At 40.1% G+C, this 19,851-nt stretch overlaps 1 protein-coding gene across 4 annotated transcripts in view; it reads left to right on the forward strand.

Moving 5' to 3' along the window:
• LOC139535870 (uncharacterized) overlaps window positions 1-19,851 on the forward strand; it is an 88,418-nt gene that overhangs the window by 57,064 nt on the left and 11,503 nt on the right. For 2 of the 4 annotated variants that reach the window (XM_071335741.1, XM_071335742.1), the window contains exons 49-66: window positions 114-255; window positions 620-796; window positions 1,072-1,154; window positions 8,140-8,188; window positions 12,658-12,747; window positions 12,974-13,069; window positions 13,263-13,334; window positions 13,416-13,502; window positions 13,801-13,947; window positions 14,069-14,238; window positions 14,377-14,515; window positions 15,187-15,287; window positions 15,413-15,554; window positions 17,676-17,852; window positions 18,128-18,210; window positions 18,715-18,763; window positions 18,913-19,002; window positions 19,331-19,426. In XM_071335741.1, coding sequence (XP_071191842.1) covers window positions 114-255; window positions 620-796; window positions 1,072-1,154; window positions 8,140-8,188; window positions 12,658-12,747; window positions 12,974-13,069; window positions 13,263-13,334; window positions 13,416-13,502; window positions 13,801-13,947; window positions 14,069-14,238; window positions 14,377-14,515; window positions 15,187-15,287; window positions 15,413-15,554; window positions 17,676-17,852; window positions 18,128-18,210; window positions 18,715-18,763; window positions 18,913-19,002; window positions 19,331-19,426 — 1,990 coding nt within the window. The remainder of the gene's footprint in view (window positions 1-113; window positions 256-619; window positions 797-1,071; window positions 1,155-8,139; window positions 8,189-12,657; window positions 12,748-12,973; window positions 13,070-13,262; window positions 13,335-13,415; window positions 13,503-13,800; window positions 13,948-14,068; window positions 14,239-14,376; window positions 14,516-15,186; window positions 15,288-15,412; window positions 15,555-17,675; window positions 17,853-18,127; window positions 18,211-18,714; window positions 18,764-18,912; window positions 19,003-19,330; window positions 19,427-19,851) is intronic. The other 2 variants (XM_071335743.1, XM_071335744.1) reach the window with 2 other exon arrangements.

A 19,851-nucleotide genomic window follows, 5' to 3' on the forward strand; every position in this document is an offset into this window, starting at 1 on the left:
CAACATCAGATCCAGAGAGCTTTGCATGTACACTGACTTTGCATTGATAATCTTCAGTGTGGTGAAGCAGCTATCAACATGCTGTGTGTGTGTGTTCCTTTGTGAATATTCAGATCTGTTACAGAGGACATTGCCAGAGCTACAGTGTCTAGCCTTCCTTCTGTGTTTGTACATGAGGAAGCTGAGGCCATGCCTGATGTCATCCCTGAAACACGCCCTCCTCACACTACCCCTCACCCAAGTTTTGGAGCTGAGGTGGGTGCTCTACTGTAGGGACTATAAAAATGATTTATACTACCAAGAACAAAAGTTCAAATTGAATAAAAAATATCTCAAGACCTTCTTTAAGCACACACACAAACATTCCTTTCTAACCCTTCTACATGCTACCTAACAAATAATCCCAATGGTTAAGTTTCTGGGTAGAATTATTTAATAATTTATCTTAACCCTTGATAAAATATTCTAACACTATATAAATTATTTATATTACCAAGAACAAAAGTTCAAATTGAATAAAAAATATCTCAAGACCTTATATTGTTTGTGTTCTGAGAATGCTAGGATGCCTTCAAAAAGGTTATAGTGTGCCACTGCAGTTCTGTTTTTTGTCCTGTAGGGGGTGCTGAGAATCCATGTACTGGAGGCCCAGGATCTGGTTGCCATGGATAAGCTGATGGGGGGCCTGAAGAAGGGCAAGAGTGACCCGTACGTCAAGATCAACATCGGAGTGGTCAAGTTTAAGAGTCATGTGATCAAGGAGAACCTCAACCCCACCTGGAATGAGATGTTTGAGGTATGGAGGGACTTGTAGTTTATTCAATTAATCTCTGTCGGCTGTTGAACTTTGTGCCCATTTAGATGAGCGGTAAAAGGGATTGTGCTGTACTGAAGAAAGTAAAAGCAATGCGTGTTAGGACAGACTTTTGATCTTTTCTCATGTAAGAATATATCTGAGACATCTAGAAGTGTGTGCCTTTGCTAGCTTTCTGCCTTAATAACATGTAATAGTATTATTTATGTGTAGTTTTGTTGTTATTGATCTTCCCTGGCGTATGTGTGTTTCCCCAGACGGTGCTGACCCCCCAGGCTGGTCAGGAGGTCCAGGTAGAGCTGTATGATAAAGACATGGACAAGGATGACTTCCTGGGAAGGTGTGTTGTGACTGGCCAAACTATACACCATTTAATCAGTAACCTGCTATTGATAGTTTAGGATTATGTCCCTAAGGGTACCCTATAACCTGTATAGTGCACAACTTTTGACCGGAGTTGTATTTTGTATTTATTAAGAATCCCCATTAGCTGCTGCCAAGGCAACAGCTACTCTTCCTGGGGTCCAGCAAAATTAAGGCAGTTATACATTTTAACAAATTTACAATACATTCATAACAGATTTTACAACATATTAAGTGTGCGCCCTCTCTACTACCACTTATCTATAACACAAAATCCATGTGTACATGTGTGTATAGTGCGTATGCTATTGTGTGTTTTTATGCATGTGTCTATGTTTGTGTTGCTTCACAGTCCCCACTGTTCCATAAGGTATATTTTTATCTATTTTTTTAATCTAATTTTACTGCTGGCATGAGGTACTTGATGTGGAATATAATTCCATGTAGTCATGACTCTATGTAGTACTGTGCGCCACCCATAGTCTGTTCTGGACTTGGGGACTGTGAAGAGACCTAAGATGGAATGTCTTGTGAGGTATGCATGGGTGTCCGAGCTGTGTGCCAGTAGTTCAAACAGACAGCTCGGTGCATTCAACATGTCCACCCCTCAGTGCCTGGTTCCTCTCTAGTTTTCTTCCTAGGTTCCTGCCTTTCTAAGGAGTTTTTCCTTGCCACTGTACTTCTACATCTGCATTGCTTGCTGTTTGATGTTTTAGGCTGGGTTTCTGTACAGCACTTTGTGACATGATGTAAAAAGGGCTTTATAAATACATTTGATTGATTGATGTCAATACCTCTCACAAATACAAGTAGTGATGAAGTCAATCTCTCCTCCACTTTGAGCCAGGAGAGATTGACATGCATATCATTAATGTTAGCTCTCTGTGTACATCCAAGGGCCAGCCGTGTTGCCCTGTTCTGAGCCAATTGCAATTTTCCTAAGTCCCTCTTTATGGCACCTGACCACATGACTGAACAGTAGTCCAGGTGCAACAAAACTAGAGCCTGTAGGACCTGCCTTGTTGATAGGGCTGTTAAGAATTCAGACAGACTTCTCCCCATCCTAGCTACTGTTGAATCAATAGGTTTTGTTTTTACCATGACAGTTTACTATCTAGGGTTACTCCAAGCAGTTTAGTCATCTCAACTTGCTCAATTTCCACATTATTCATTACAAAATTTAATTGAGGTTTAGTGAATTACTGTTGAGTCATCCGCAGACATGGACAAACTGGCTTTACTCAAAGCCAGTGGCGTTGAAAAAAGTAAGGCGCATAGACAGCTGCCCTGGGGAATTCCTGATTCTACCTGGATTTTGTTGGAGAGACTTCCATTAAGGGATACTTCCATTAAGGAACACCCTCTGTGTTCTGTTAGACAGGTAACTCTGTATCCACAATATAGCAGGGGGTGTAAAGCCATAACACATACGTTTTTCCAGCAGCAGACTATGATCTATAGGCTCCTGAGTGGCACAGCGTGGTCTAAAGCACTGCATCTCAGTGCAAGAAGCATCACTATAGTACCTGGTTCGAATCCAGGCTCTATCACATCTGGCCGTGATTGGGAGTCCCATAGGGCGGCGCCCATTATGCCCAGCGTCATCGGGGTTTGGCCGGAGTACGCCATCATTGTAAATAAGAATTTGTTCTTAACTGACTTGCCAAGTTAAAAAAAAAGGTTAAATTAAAAAAAAATATATATATATATAATGTCAAAAGCCGCACTGAAGTCTAACAGAACAGCCCCCACAATATTTTTATCATCAATTTCTCTGTCAATCATCAGTCATTTGTGTAAGTGCTGTGCTTATTGAATGTCCTTCCCTATAAGCGTGCTGAAAGTTTGTTGTCAATTTGTTTACTGTAAAATAGCATTGTATCTGGTCAAACACAATTTTTTCCAAAAGTTTACTAAGGGTTGGTAACAGGCTGATTGGTCGGCTGTTTAAGCCAGTTAAGGGGGCTTTACTATTCTTATGTAGGGGAATAACTTTTGCTTCCCTCCAGGCCTGAGGGCACACACTTTCTAGTAGGCTTAAATTGAAGATATGGCAAATAGGAGTGGCAACGTCATCGTCTATTATCCTCAGTAATTTTACATCCAAGTTGTCAGACCCCAGTGGCTTGTCATTGTTGATAGACAATAATACTTTTTTCACCTCTTCCACACTTACTGTATGGAATTGAAAATTACAATGCTTGTCTTTCATAATTTGGTCAGATATACCTGGATGTGTTGTGTCAGCGTTTGTTGCTGGCATGTCATACCGATAAACTTGTTGTAAATCCAGCCACAGTGTCCGATTTCAAAAAGGCTTTACGACGAAAGCACACCAAACGATTATGTTAGGTCAGCACCTAGTCACAGAAAAACACAGCCATTTTTCCAGCCAAATAGAGGAGTCACAAAAAGCAGAAATAGAGAGAAAATTCATCACTAACCTTTGATGATCTTCATCAGATGACACTCATAGGACTTCATGTTACACAATACATGTATGTTTTGTTCGATAAAGTTCATATTTATATCCAAAAATCTTAGTTTACATTGGCGCGTTATGTTCAGTAATGTTTTGCCTCCAAAACATCCGGTGATTTTGCAGAGAGCCACATCAATTTACAGAAACACTCATAATAAACATTGCTAAAAGATTCAAGTGTTATGCATGGAATTATAGATAAACTTCTCCTTAATGCAACCGCTGTGTCAGATTTCAAAAAAACTTTTCGGAAAAAGCACACCATGCAATAATCTGAGTACGGCGCTCAGACACTAAAACAAGCCATACAGATACCCGCCATGTTGTGGAGTCAACAGATTTCAGAAATAGCATTATAAATATTCACTTACCTTTGATGATCTTCATCAGAATGCACTCCCAGGAATCCCAGTTCCACAATAAATGTTTGTTTTGTTCGATAAAGTCCATAATTTATGTCCAAATACCTCCTTTTTGTTTGCGCGTTTAGTACACAAATCCAAACTCAGGAGGTGCGGGCAAGTCCAGGCGAAAGTTCAGACGAAAAGTCATATTACAGTTCATAGAAACATGTCAAACGAAGTATAGAATCAATCTTTAGGATGTTTTTATCATAAATCTTCAATAATGTTTCAACCGGAGAATTCCTTTGTCTGTAGAAATGCAATGGAACGCAGCTAACTCTCACGGGAGCGCGTGAGTCTGAGCTCGTGGCACTCTGCCAGTCCCCTGACTCAATCAGCTCTCATTCCCCCCTCCTTCACAGTAGAAGCATCAAACAAGGTTCTAAAGACTGTTGACATCTAGTGGAAGCCTTAGGAAGTGCAATATGACCCCAATATGACCCCCGTATATTCGATAGGCAATGACTTGAAAAACTAAAAACCTCAGATTTCCCACTTCCTGGTTGGATTTTTTCTCAGGTTTTTGCCTGCCATATGAGTTCTGTTATAGTCACAGACATCATTCAAACAGTTTTAGAAACTTCGGAGTGTTTTCTATCCAAATCTACTAATAATATGCATATTCTAGCTTTTAGGACTGAGTAGCAGGCAGTTTACTCTGGGCACCTTTTTATCCAAGCTACTCAATACTGCCCCCCAGTCCCAAAGAAGTTAATGGATGCGTGCTTATTAGTAACTGGTATAAGCAATTTCATAAATGTTTCAAATGCAGCGTCTGGTTGCTCATCATTACACACCACGGACCAACAAATATTCTTCACATCAACAACATAGGAATCACTACAAAACTTATTGTATGACCTCTTATACACAATATTAGGCCCAGCCTTTAGAACTTTGGTTTTCCTAGATATGGCTACTATATTGTGATCACTACATCCGATGGATTTGGATGCTGCTTTAAAGCAAATTTCTGCAGCATTAGTAAAGATATGATCAGTACATGTTGATGATTTCATTCATGTACTGTTCGTAACTACCCTGGTAGGTTGATTGATAACCCGAACCAGGTTGCAAGCAATAGTTACAGTTTTAGGCTTTCTCTTGAGTGGGCAGCCTGATGAAAGTCAGTCAATATTTAAATCACCCAGAAATATACCTCTCTATTGATATCACATACATTATCAAGCATTTCACACTTGTTATCCAGATACTGACTGTTAGCACTCCTACCAGAATGGGCTTTAGGTGAGGTAGATGAACATGTAGCCATATTACTTCAACAGTATTTAACATGAGATCCTCTCTAAGCTTTACATGAATGTGGTTCTGAATATAAACAGCCACACCTCCAACTTTGGCATTTCTGTTTTTTCTGTAGATGTTATAACCATGTATTGCTACCACTGTATCATAAAAGGTATTATCTAAGTGAGTTTCAGAGATTGTCAGAATATGAATCTCATCTGTTACTAGCAAATTATTGATTTCATGAACCTTGTTTCTTAAGCTACATATGTTAACGTGGGCTATTTTTAGCACTTTTCTGGGATGCTTTATTGTTTTTCTTGCTTTACTGGGAGGCTTAGCAGAGGTAGACATGCTTGGGTTATTTGTATTAGTGCAGGGTGAGCTGCACAGAGGTCTTCCTACTAGCACAGCCTCAGTGCTAACTGTATTACTCTGGTTCATAGGCATATGATTACTGCATACAATAGCTGTAGGATCAACAGAGGCATTCAGGGCAGTAAGAGGGACATAAATTAGGTTACTTACATTGTGTCTCCCAACGCCCCAACGCCCCACATTTGCTGAAGCATTATGACAACTCAGCGACACAATGGTAGGGATTAAATGAGCTGGGCTTGGGTCATTGATAAGTCATTGTCTCAACACAGCCTTATAATGCTGTGAAAGGATCCAGGAACTCAAATTATTTGGGTGTATCCCATCCTCCTTATAATGCAAGCTTTGTTTCCAGAAGGTATTCAAATAGTCAATAAATGAGTTCTATGGGCCCTGGTCAAAAGTAGTGCACTAAATAGGGAATAGGGTGATGTTTGGGACGCACAAAAATAAGAATTACGTTTTCATGCACTTTGGTCTCATGGTGGATGAAATGTTTGAATTTTTATTTTACCTTTATTTAACTAGGCAAGTCAGTTAGGAACAAATTCTTATTTTCAATGACTGCCTAGGAACAGTGGGTTAACTGACTTTTTCAGGGGCAGAATGACAGATTTGTACCTTGTCAGCTCGGGGATTTGAACTTGCATCCTTTCAGTTACTAGACAAGCACTCTAACCACTAAGCTATGCTGCCACCCCAAATAAAATAAATGGTTCTACTTTTCTACTTTCACATATATACCACATATTTCACATATATATATATACAGTGGGGAGAACAAGTATTTGATACACTGCCGATTTTGCAGGTTTTCCTACTTACAAAGCATGTAGACGTCTGTCATTTTTATCATAGGTACACTTCAACTGTGAGAGACGGAATCTAAAACAAAAATCCAGAAAATCACATTGTATGATTTTTAAGTAATTAATTTGCATTTTTTTGCATGACATAAGTATTTGATCACCTACCAACCAGTAAGAATTCCGGCTCTCACAGACCTGTTAGTTTTTCTTTAAGAAGCCCTCCTGTTCTCCACTCATTACCTGTATTAACTGCACCTGTTTGAACTCGTTACCTGTATAAAAGACACCTGTCCACACACTCAATCAAACAGACTCCAACCTCTCCACAATGGCCAAGACCAGAGAGCTGTGTAAGGACATCAGGGATAAGATTGTAGACCTGCACAAGGCTGGGATGGGCTACAGGACAATAGGCAAGCAGCTTGGTGAGAAGGCAACAACTGTTGGCGCAATTATTAGAAAATGGAAGAAGTTCAAGATGAAGGTCAATCACCCTCGGTCTGGGGCTCCATGCAAGATCTTACCTCGTGGGGCATCAATGATCATGAGGAAGGTGAGGGATCAGCCAAGAACTACACGGCAGGACCTGGTCAATGACCTGAAGAGAGCTGGGACCACAGCCTCAAAGAAAACCATTAGTAACACACTACGCCGTCATGGATTAAAATCCTGCAGCGCACGCAAGGTCCCCCTGCTCAAGCCAGCGCATGTCCAGGCCCGTCTGAAGTTTGCCAATGACCATCTGGATGATCCAGAGGAGGAATGGGAGAAGGTCATGTGGTCTGATGAGACAAAAATATAGCTTTTTGGTCTAAACTCCACTCGCCGTGTTTGGAGGAAGAAGAAGGATGAGTACAACCCCAAGAACACCATCCCAACCGTGAAGCATGGAGGTGGAAACATCATTCTTTGGGGATGCTTTTCTGCAAAGGGGACAGGACGACTGCACCGTATTGAGGGGAGGATGGATGGGGCCATGTATCGCGAGATCTTGGCCAACAACCTCCTTCCCTCAGTAAGAGCATTGAAGATGGGTCGTGGCTGGGTCTTCCAGCATGACAACAACCCAAAACACACAGCCAGGGCAACTAAGGAGTGGCTCCGTAAGAAGCATCTCAAGGTCCTGGAGTGGCCTAGCCAGTCTCCAGACCTGAACCCAATAGAAAATCTTTGGAGGGAGCTGAAAGTCCGTATTGCCCAGCGACAGCCCCGAAACCTGAAGGATCTGGAGAAGGTCTGTATGGAGGAGTGGGCCAAAATCCCTGCTGCAGTGTGTGCAAACCTGGTCAAGAACTACAGGAAACGTACGATCTCTGTAATTGCAAACAAAGGTTTCTGTACCAAATATTAAGTTCTGCTTTTCTGATGTATCAAATACTTATGTCATGCAATAAAATGCAAATTAATTACTTAAAAATCATACAATGTGATTTTCTGGATTTTTGTTTTAGATTCTGTCTCTCACAGTTGAAGTGTACCTATGGTAAAAATTACAGACCTCTACATGCTTTGTAAGTAGGAAAACCTGCAAAATCAGCAGTGTATCAAACTTGTTCTCCCCACTGTATATATATATATATATACAGTATATATATATAAATGTTCACAAGAATACAATTCCTTTTTGAATTGTGTGCGCAGGTTTATGATGAGGCTGAGTGATGTCATCAGTTCCCAGTACACAGACCAGGTGAGTCAGTGTATTGAGATATTTACTTCTCTTTCTAGCCTGACTTCCATGGGGCACTCCCTTTTATTACTTACAGGCCTAATGTCAGGTCAAACTATATTTTATTACTTGCAGGCCTAATGTCAGGTCAAACTATCTTTTATTACTTGCAGGCCTAATGTCAGGTCAAACTATCTTTTATTACTTGCAGGCCTAATGTCATGTCAAACTATCTTTTATTACTTGCAGGCCTAATGTCAGGTCAAACTATATTTTATTACTTGCAGGCCTAATGTCATGTCAAACTATCTTTTATTAATTGCAGGCCTAATGTCATGTCAAACTATCTTTTATTACTTGCAGGCCTAATGTCAGGTCAAACTATATTTTATTACTTGCAGGCCTAATGTCAGGTCAAACTATCTTTTATTACTTGCAGGCCTAATGTCAGGTCAAACTATCTTTTATTACTTGCAGGCCTAATGTCAGGTCAAACTATCTTTTATTACTTGCAGGCCTAATGTCAGGTCAAACTATCTTTTATTACTTGCAGGCCTAATGTCAGGTCAAACTATATTTTATTATTTGCAGGCCTAATGTCAGGTCAAACTATCTTTTATTACTTGCAGGCCTAATGTCAGGTCAAACTATCTTTTATTACTTGCAGGCCTAATGTCAGGTCAAACTATCTTTTATTACTTGCAGGCCTAATGTCAGGTCAAACTATATTTTATTACTTGCAGGCCTAATGTCAGGTCAAACTATATTTTATTACTTGCAGGCCTAATGTCAGGTCAAACTATCTTTTATTACTTGCAGGCCTAATGTCAGGTCAAACTATCTTTTATTACTTGCAGGCCTAATGTCAGGTCAAACTATATTTTATTACTTGCAGGCCTAATGTCAGGTCAAACTATATTTTATTACTTGCAGGCCTAATGTCAGGTCAAACTATCTTTTATTACTTGCAGGCCTAATGTCATGTCAAACTATATTTTATTACTTGCAGGCCTAATGTCATGTCAAACTATATTTTATTACTTGCAGGCCTAATGTCATGTCAAACTATATTTTATTACTTGCAGGCCTAATGTCAGGTCAAACTATATTTTATTACTTGCAGGCCTAATGTCATGTCAAACTATATTTTATTACTTGCAGGCCTAATGTCAGGTCAAACTATCTTTTATTACTTGCAGGCCTAATGTCAGGTCAAACTATCTTTTATTACTTGCAGGCCTAATGTCAGGTCAAACTATATTTTATTACTTGCAGGCCTAATGTCAGGTCAAACTATATTTTATTACTTGCAGGCCTAATGTCAGGTCAAACTATCTTTTATTACTTGCAGGCCTAATGTCATGTCAAACTATCTTTTATTACTTGCAGGCCTAATGTCAGGTCAAACTATATTTTATTACTTGCAGGCCTAATGTCATGTCAAACTATCTTTTATTACTTGCAGGCCTAATGTCAGGTCAAACTATCTTTTATTACTTGCAGGCCTAATGTCAGGTCAAACTATATTTTATTACTTGCAGGCCTAATGTCAGGTCAAACTATATTTTATTACTTGCAGGCCTAATGTCATGTCAAACTATATTTTATTACTTGCAGGCCTAATGTCAGGTCAAACTATCTTTTATTACTTGCAGGCCTAATGTCAGGTCAAACTATCTTTTATTACTTGCAGGCCTAATGTCAGGTCAAACTATATTTTATTACTTGCAGGCCTAATGTCAGGTCAAACTATATTTTATTACTTGCAGGCCTAATGTCATGTCAAACTATCTTTTATTACTTGCAGGCCTAATGTCAGGTCAAACTATCTTTTATTACTTGCAGGCCTAATGTCAGGTCAAACTATATTTTATTACTTGCAGGCCTAATGTCATGTCAAACTATCTTTTATTACTTGCAGGCCTAATGTCAGGTCAAACTATCTTTTATTACTTGCAGGCCTAATGTCAGGTCAAACTATCTTTTATTACTTGCAGGCCTAATGTCAGGTCAAACTATCTTTTATTACTTGCAGGCCTAATGTCAGGTCAAACTATATTTTATTACTTGCAGGCCTAATGTCAGGTCAAACTATCTTTTATTACTTGCAGGCCTAATGTCAGGTCAAACTATCTTTTATTACTTGCAGGCCTAATGTCAGGTCAAACTATCTTTTATTACTTGCAGGCCTAATGTCAGGTCAAACTATATTTTATTACTTGCAGGCCTAATGTCAGGTCAAACTATCTTTTATTACTTGCAGGCCTAATGTCAGGTCAAACTATCTTTTATTACTTGCAGGCCTAATGTCAGGTCAAACTATCTTTTATTACTTGCAGGCCTAATGTCAGGTCAAACTATATTTTATTACTTGCAGGCCTAATGTCAGGTCAAACTATATTTTATTACTTGCAGGCCTAATGTCAGGTCAAACTATCTTTTATTACTTGCAGGCCTAATGTCAGGTCAAACTATCTTTTATTACTTGCAGGCCTAATGTCAGGTCAAACTATATTTTATTACTTGCAGGCCTAATGTCAGGTCAAACTATATTTTATTACTTGCAGGCCTAATGTCAGGTCAAACTATCTTTTATTACTTGCAGGCCTAATGTCATGTCAAACTATATTTTATTACTTGCAGGCCTAATGTCATGTCAAACTATATTTTATTACTTGCAGGCCTAATGTCATGTCAAACTATATTTTATTACTTGCAGGCCTAATGTCAGGTCAAACTATATTTTATTACTTGCAGGCCTAATGTCATGTCAAACTATATTTTATTACTTGCAGGCCTAATGTCAGGTCAAACTATCTTTTATTACTTGCAGGCCTAATGTCAGGTCAAACTATCTTTTATTACTTGCAGGCCTAATGTCAGGTCAAACTATATTTTATTACTTGCAGGCCTAATGTCAGGTCAAACTATATTTTATTACTTGCAGGCCTAATGTCAGGTCAAACTATCTTTTATTACTTGCAGGCCTAATGTCATGTCAAACTATCTTTTATTACTTGCAGGCCTAATGTCAGGTCAAACTATATTTTATTACTTGCAGGCCTAATGTCATGTCAAACTATCTTTTATTACTTGCAGGCCTAATGTCAGGTCAAACTATCTTTTATTACTTGCAGGCCTAATGTCAGGTCAAACTATATTTTATTACTTGCAGGCCTAATGTCAGGTCAAACTATATTTTATTACTTGCAGGCCTAATGTCATGTCAAACTATCTTTTATTACTTGCAGGCCTAATGTCAGGTCAAACTATCTTTTATTACTTGCAGGCCTAATGTCAGGTCAAACTATCTTTTATTACTTGCAGGCCTAATGTCAGGTCAAACTATATTTTATTACTTGCAGGCCTAATGTCAGGTCAAACTATATTTTATTACTTGCAGGCCTAATGTCATGTCAAACTATCTTTTATTACTTGCAGGCCTAATGTCAGGTCAAACTATCTTTTATTACTTGCAGGCCTAATGTCAGGTCAAACTATATTTTATTACTTGCAGGCCTAATGTCATGTCAAACTATCTTTTATTACTTGCAGGCCTAATGTCAGGTCAAACTATCTTTTATTACTTGCAGGCCTAATGTCAGGTCAAACTATCTTTTATTACTTGCAGGCCTAATGTCAGGTCAAACTATCTTTTATTACTTGCAGGCCTAATGTCAGGTCAAACTATATTTTATTACTTGCAGGCCTAATGTCATGTCAAACTATCTTTTATTACTTGCAGGCCTAATGTCAGGTCAAACTATCTTTTATTACTTGCAGGCCTAATGTCAGGTCAAACTATCTTTTATTACTTGCAGGCCTAATGTCAGGTCAAACTATATTTTATTACTTGCAGGCCTAATGTCAGGTCAAACTATCTTTTATTACTTGCAGGCCTAATGTCAGGTCAAACTATCTTTTATTACTTGCAGGCCTAATGTCAGGTCAAACTATATTTTATTACTTGCAGGCCTAATGTCAGGTCAAACTATCTTTTATTACTTGCAGGCCTAATGTCAGGTCAAACTATATTTTATTACTTGCAGGCCTAATGTCAGGTCAAACTATCTTTTATTACTTGCAGGCCTAATGTCAGGTCAAACTATCTTTTATTACTTGCAGGCCTAATGTCAGGTCAAACTATCTTTTATTACTTGCAGGCCTAATGTCAGGTCAAACTATATTTTATTACTTGCAGGCCTAATGTCAGGTCAAACTATCTTTTATTACTTGCAGGCCTAATGTCAGGTCAAACTATCTTTTATTACTTGCAGGCCTAATGTCAGGTCAAACTATATTTTATTATTTGCAGGCCTAATGTCAGGTCAAACTATCTTTTATTACTTGCAGGCCTAATGTCAGGTGAAGGCCATCATGGTGCTTCAATATAACTTTTGATTGAGAGGCTAAGCTTAGCTTTATTTCCCCCCTTTATTTTATTGTGCTACATGTGTAAACAGGCTATTGGGTATATTTCTGTGTTCCAGTGGTACACTCTGAATGATGTGAAGTCAGGTCGTGTTCACCTGGTACTGGAGTGGGTACCAACAGTATCAGAACCAGACAGACTGAATAAGGTCAGTTCCACTCCTCCTTTTTTCAGTTTCTTCATCTCTCATTTCTCAATCTCATTTTCTTTCACTATGAGTTTAGTTCAACAATTTCTCTCCTCCCTCCCTATCATAATTTTCGGTTACTGGCCCAACGCTCTTAACCGCTAGGCTACCTGACGCCCATTACAGAGCACAACATTATTATTGCAAGATGTTGTTTCAAATTAACTATTTTCTCCCCATGCTCCAGGTGTTGCAGCTGCAGTCTCTCCAGTCCTACCAGAACAAGGCTGTTCCCTCTGCTGCTCTGCTCTTCGTCTACATGGACAGAGCCCACTCACTGCCTGTGAGTCACCTTACACCTCTTCACCTCAGACACTGTGCTATTTTGAACTTTTGAACTCTGGCTATGTGTTGTTGTCTAGTTTTTCAGCTGTGATATGGGTTATGCACAGATGTTGATGGTTTATTTTGTCTAGTTGCTCACAATCAGTGTTTGGTTTTGACTGTTGTATTGTGTGGTCTCTGTGTGTTTCTAGTTGAAGAAGAGTGGGAAGGAGCCAAAGGCTGGAGCTGAGCTTGTTCTGGGAGAGACAACATATAGAACCAAGGTGAGACAGTATCCTTAGAGCTGAAATGCATGACTTGTTATTGGATCTGCCGTGAAAGTCAACTTCTCTGTCTCTCTGAAGGTATGTGATCGTACCAACTCCCCCCAATGGGAAGAGGCTTTTTACTTCCTGGTTCGTGACCCCAGAGAGGAGATTCTCATAGTGAAGGTGAGAGTTCAGTCTGCTTCAGGATGGAGGCTCTAAACATGGATAATGTTTAATTAAAACAATGTCACTAACTGTAAACATCTTGCACAGTTTCTGTTAAATGCAATTCATCCACACAAATCTCCCAACAGGGATATAAACCAATTTGTGCACAACATTTGAGAGAAGTAAGATTTTTGTGCGTATGGAAAATTTCAGGGCTCTTTTATTTCAGCTCTTGAAACATGGAACCAACACTTTACATGTTTCCTTTATGTTTATGTTCAGTGTAATTCACTCTTTATTTATCTTTCTCTAGCTCTCCAGTGCTTGGGATCAGGCGATGGGTTCTCTGGTGGTACCAGTCAGAGAGCTGCTGTCAGAACCAGATCTGGTCCTGGATCAGTGGCTGAGACTGGATGGAGCCTCACCTGACAGTCAGATACTACTGAGGGCTGAGCTTAAGGTGAGACACACTCACAAACATGTACCAACAATCAAGGTTTTGGAGTGAGGGACAAAATGTGCACAGCCTATACAAAGTACATTATGTACTTTAACTGCACTCTCCATGTTTTTGTTCAAAGATCCTGAACTCGAAGATGACTGAGGGTGTTGGGGTACCACAAGGCTCTGTGTCAGGTCCACAAACTATTATGAGTGGGAGTTACAGTGAGGAGAAGGAACAAATCACCATTGAGCAGCCAGTTACTGCAAACATTGGGGAGAAGCAACACAGTGAGCTGCCCTCTGAGGAGTGAGTTTTTGGCTTGGCCCCTCCCAATATTAAAATAGTTCAATTGCAGTTATACATTTATTGCAAATTATATGCAAAAGTATGCAGTGTATGCAAATGATAAAACCCTTAAATATATGTCTCTCTGTGTGTTTTCAGATCTGTTGCAGTCTCCAGCCAACCCTCTATCTCTGAACCTGAGGAAGCAGAGGTTGTCTTTGAGGTCCCTAAAGAAGACCCCAGCCCTCCTGAGACACACCCCACACACACCACCCCTGACCCCAGCTTTGATACTGAGGTGGGATACAGTGTATGGGTGTCTCTGTATGCGTAATACCTCGTGGGCAGATTCTACATGTAGACCGAAAAATCAGTTTAGCCATAATGGTATATGTGAGATAACGAGCAGCAGTATTTCCAGTCTTTGGGTTTTTGTCACTGGTTATTTGGACATATCATGATTTGGCGAAGGCGGTGCTTAAATAGCTTTACTTCGAGTGTTTGCCCACATGGAATTGGAAGGGGGGGGGGGGCTTTGGCTGACAGTTTCCTTTTGCAAGGGTGTGGACTTAGCAAACTGCCAGATCACTCCATTTCTAACCCATATAGACCCAGTAGTTAATCACGCTGATTATCAAATTATGCAAGATTTTATTTCTCTGTTCACAGTTAGTCTAGCGGCAGGTAACCTAGCAGTTAAGAGCGTTGGGTCAGTAACTGATAGGTCGCTGGTTCAAACCCCTGAAATTACTAGGTGAAATATCTGTTGATGTGCCCTTAAGCAAGGCACTTAACCCTAATTGCTCCTGTAAGTCGCTCTGGATAAGAGCATCTGCTAAATAACAACAACAAAAAACAATAATTTATGTATTCATGAGACATGTTATAATTGGTTTTGATAGGAATTGCATGGCAGGGGAAAAGCATTGACTGCAGGTGTATGCATTGGAATGTGTTTTTGACCAACAGATAGAGGAGCCAGAAGAAACTGAGGAACCTATCACCATCACCCAACTGTCAGTCACAACAGACACTGAGGAGCTCCAACCCTGGCAGGGGCAAATGGCAGGGTGAGCTCCATTCAACAACAGATCCAGAGAGCTTTGCATGTACACTGACTTTGCATTGATAATCTTCAGTGTGGTGAAGCAGCTATCAACATGCTGTGTGTGTGTGTTCCTTTGTGAATATTCAGATCTGTTACAGAGGACATTGCCAGAGCTACAGTGTCTAGCCTTCCTTCTGTGTTTGTACATGAGGAAGCTGAGGCCATGCCTGATGTCATCCCTGAAACACGCCCTCCTCACACTACCCCTCACCCAAGTTTTGGAGCTGAGGTGGGTGCTCTACTGTAGGGACTATATGATGAAGGAATTTATTTCCTATATGTTCATTAACCAATTTATTTATACAAAGCAAACACTCTGTCCGTTTATAAGAATTTGTAAGATCCTTATTTGCATAAAATAGACATAGATCCGTGTCCAAATGTAATCAATAGTGTTTATTCTCGAGAGTACTCTGACGTGCATATACAAAAACCGTTCTTTTTATCCCTTTTACTAACGCACATACAGTGGGGCAAAAAAGTATTTAGTCAGCCACCAATTGTGCAAGTTCTCCCACTTAAAAAGATGAGAGAGGCCTGTAATTTTCATCATAGGTACACTTCAACCATGACAGACAAAATGAGAAAAAGAAATCCAGAAAATCACATTGTAGGATTTTTAATGAATTTATTTGCAAATTATGGTGGAAAATAAGTATTTGGTCAATAACAAAAGTTTATCTCAATACTTTGTTATATACCCTTTGTTGGCAATGACAGAGGTCAAATGTTTTCTGTAAGTCTTCACAAGGTTTTCACACACTTCGTTGCTCGGGCGGTGTGTTTGGGATCATTGTCATGCTGAAAGACCCAGCCACGTTTCATCTTCAATGCCCTTGCTGATGGAAGAAGGTTTTCACTCCAAATCTCACGATACATGGCCCCATTCATTCTTTCCTTTACACGGATCAGTCGTCCTGGTCCCTTTGCAGAAAAACAGCCCCAAAGCATGATGTTTCCACCCCCATGCTTCACAGTAGGTATGGTGTTCTTTGGATGCAACTCAGCATTCTTTGTCCTCCAAACACGACGAGTTGAGTTTTTACCAAAAAGTTATATTTTGGTTTCATCTGACCATATGACATTCTCCCAATCTTCTTCTGGATCATCCAAATGCTCTCTAGCACACTTCAGACGGGCCTGGACATGTACTGGCTTAAGCAGGGGGACACGTCTGGCACTGCAGGATTTGAGTCCCTGGCGGCGTAGTGTGTTACTGATGGTAGGCTTTGTTACTTTGGTCCCAGCTCTCTGCAGGTCATTCACTAGGTCCCCCCGTGTGGTTCTGGGATTTTTGCTCACCGTTCTTGTGATCATTTTGACCCCACGGGGTGAGATCTTGCGTGGAGCTCCAGATCGAGGGAGATTATCAGTGGTCTTGTATGTCTTCCATTTCCTAATAATTGCTCCCACAGTTGATTTCTTCAAACCAAGCTGCTTACCTATTGCAGATTCCGTCTTCCCAGCCTGGTGCAGGTCTACAATTTTGTTTCTGGTGTCCTTTGACAGCTCTTTGGTCTTGGCCATAGTGGAGTTTGGAGTGTGACTGTTTGAGGTTGTGGACAGGTGTCTTTTATACTGATAACAAGTTCAAACAGGTGCCATTAATACAGGTAACGAGTGGAGGACAGAGGAGCCTCTTAAAGAAGAAGTTACAGGTCTGTGAGAGCCAGAAATCTTGCTTGTTTGTAGGAGACCAAATACTTATTTTCCACCATAATTTGCAAATAAATTCATAAAAAATCCGACAATGTGATTTTCTGGATTTTCTTTTCTCATTTTGTCTGTCATAGTTGAAGTGTACCTATGATGACAATTACAGGCCTCTCTCATCTTTTTAAGTGGGAGAACTTGCACAATTGGTGGCTGACTAAATACTTTTTTGCCCCACTGTACATACACACTAATCTGGATTATCTCCTGAAGCCTTTTACCAGTTTATTACCCCTTACCTGACAGTTCCAGCCTCCCCAGATATGGAAAACCTGGAGGGGGGCTCTCCCTGTCTCCTCTTATCTTCACAGAGTTATAGCTGGGTCGGTTCAAACATAGTTTAATAATCCACAGAGTTTTCTTTAAGCACACACACAAACATTCCTTTCTAACCCTTCTACATGCTACCTAACAAATAATCCCAATGGTTAAGTTTCTGGGTAGAATTATTTAATAATTTATCTTAACCCTTGATAAAATATTCTAACACTATATAAATTATTTATATTACCAAGAACAAAAGTTCAAATTGAATAAAAAATATCTCAAGACCTTATATTGTTTGTATTCTGAGAATGCTAGGATGCCTTCAAAAAGGTTATAGTGTGCCACTGCAGTTCTGTTTTTTGTCCTGTAGGGGGTGCTGAGAATCCATGTACTGGAGGCCCAGGATCTGGTTGCCATGGATAAGCTGATGGGGGGCCTGAAGAAGGGCAAGAGTGACCCGTACGTCAAGATCAACATCGGAATGGTCAAGTTTAAGAGTCATGTGATCAAGGAGAACCTCAACCCCACCTGGAATGAGATGTTTGAGGTATGGAGGGACTTGTAGTTTATTCAATTAATCTCTGTCGGCTGTTGAACTTTGTGCCCATTTAGATGAGCGGTAAAAGGGATTGTGCTGTACTGAAGAAAGTAAAAGCAATGCGTGTTAGGACAGACTTTTGATCTTTTCTCATGTAAGAATATATCTGAGACATCTAGAAGTGTGTGCCTTTGCTAGCTTTCTGCCTTAATAACATGTAATAGTATTATTTATGTGTAGTTTTGTTGTTATTGATCTTCCCTGACGTATGTGTGTTTCCCCAGACGGTGCTGAGCCCCCAGGCTGGTCAGGAGGTCCAGGTAGAGCTGTATGATAAAGACATGGACAAGGATGACTTCCTGGGAAGGTGTGTTGTGACTGGCCCAACTATACACCATTTAATCAGTAACCTGCTATTGATAGTTAAGGACTATGTCCCCAAGGGCACCCTATTCCCTATATAGTGCACAACTTTTGACCAGAGTCCTATGGTCCCTAGTCAAAATTGGTGCACTAAATAGGGAATAGGGTGCTATTTGGGATGCACACAAGATAAGACTTACAGTTTCATGCACTTTGGTCTCATGGTGGATGAAATGGTTGAAATGTAGGACATCGTTCTACTTTCACATATCAAATATATAAATGGTCAAAAGAATACAATGCCTTTTTGGAGAGTTGCCAAAGCATCTGTTTTATGTGTGTGTGTGTGTGTGTGTGTGTGTGTGTGTGTGTGTGTGTGTGTGTGTGTGTGTGTGTGTGTGTGTGTGTGTGTGTGTGTGTGTGTGTGTGTGTGTGTGTGTGTGTGTGTGTGTGTGTGTGTGTGTGTGTGTGTGTGTGTGCGCGTGTGCGTGTGCGTGTACGTGCGCAGGTTTATGATGAGGCTGAGTGATGTCATCAGTTCCCAGTACACGGACCAGGTGAGTCAGTATATTGAGATATTTACTTCTCTTTCTAGCCTGACTTCCATGTGAGGTCATTACTGTTGTCACAGCTTTGCTTTATTTTCCATCTTTATTTTATTGTGCCTCATTTGTTAACAGTCTATGGGTATATTTCTGTGTTCCAGTGGTACACTCTGAATGATGTGAAGTCAGGTCGTGTTCACCTGGTACTGGAGTGGGTACCAACAGTATCAGAACCAGACAGACTGGATCAGGTCAGTTCTATTTCTCCAGTTTCAGTTTCTTCTGTCTCCCCATCTCTCTCTTTCCCTGTTATTGTCTTTTCTTTCACTGAGTTTGATTTAACCCTCTCTTGCCTCCCCCTATTACTCTCTCTCATACAATCATCCTATGACATATTCATACTGTTGACATAATGAAGTCTTTCTGCATCCAGAATGCAGTTGACTCAAATTACATAACTCATATGAGGCTTTTGTATTTGAATTTATTAGGGATCCCCCCCACCCCACTTAACAATTAAATAGCACAGCATTAGGTTGAAAGATGTGTCATTTTAACTCCTGGCTCCCCATGCTCCAGGTGTTGCAGCTGCAGTCTCTCCAGTCCTACCAGAACAAGGCTGTTCCCTCTGCTGCTCTGCTCTTCGTCTACATGGACAGAGCCCACTCACTGCCTGTGAGTCACCTTTCACTTTTCACCTCTGATGTTGTCATGTTACCATGATCTTTATAGCCTACTGTTGTCTGATGTTTGTGATAAACTGCGATGATTCGCATAGTTGTTTCCTTTGGTAATTATAAGTCTGTGCACACTTGTTCTCTTGTGTTGTGTAGTTTATTTCATTGGTGAGATATGACCTCAGTGTTATAGATGCAATATGCAGAAATCGCTCTGGCAAATCCTGGTTGCTAAAATTAAAATAGTTAGACTAATTTCAGTTTATGTGACAAAACAAGCAATGTATAGTGTAGAGAATCATTGCACCATCTAAACTGCTGTGAAATACATTTTCAATAAGAAAAAAATATTGTATTTTCAGCTGTCTGAAGCTGGTGAATGAAACGTATGATCGGGAAGTATAGAAATAGTGCATCGAACAG

The sequence above is a fragment of the Salvelinus alpinus genome, chromosome 12, assembly GCF_045679555.1.
Source record: "Salvelinus alpinus chromosome 12, SLU_Salpinus.1, whole genome shotgun sequence".
In the NCBI taxonomy this organism is placed as follows: domain Eukaryota; kingdom Metazoa; phylum Chordata; class Actinopteri; order Salmoniformes; family Salmonidae; genus Salvelinus; species Salvelinus alpinus.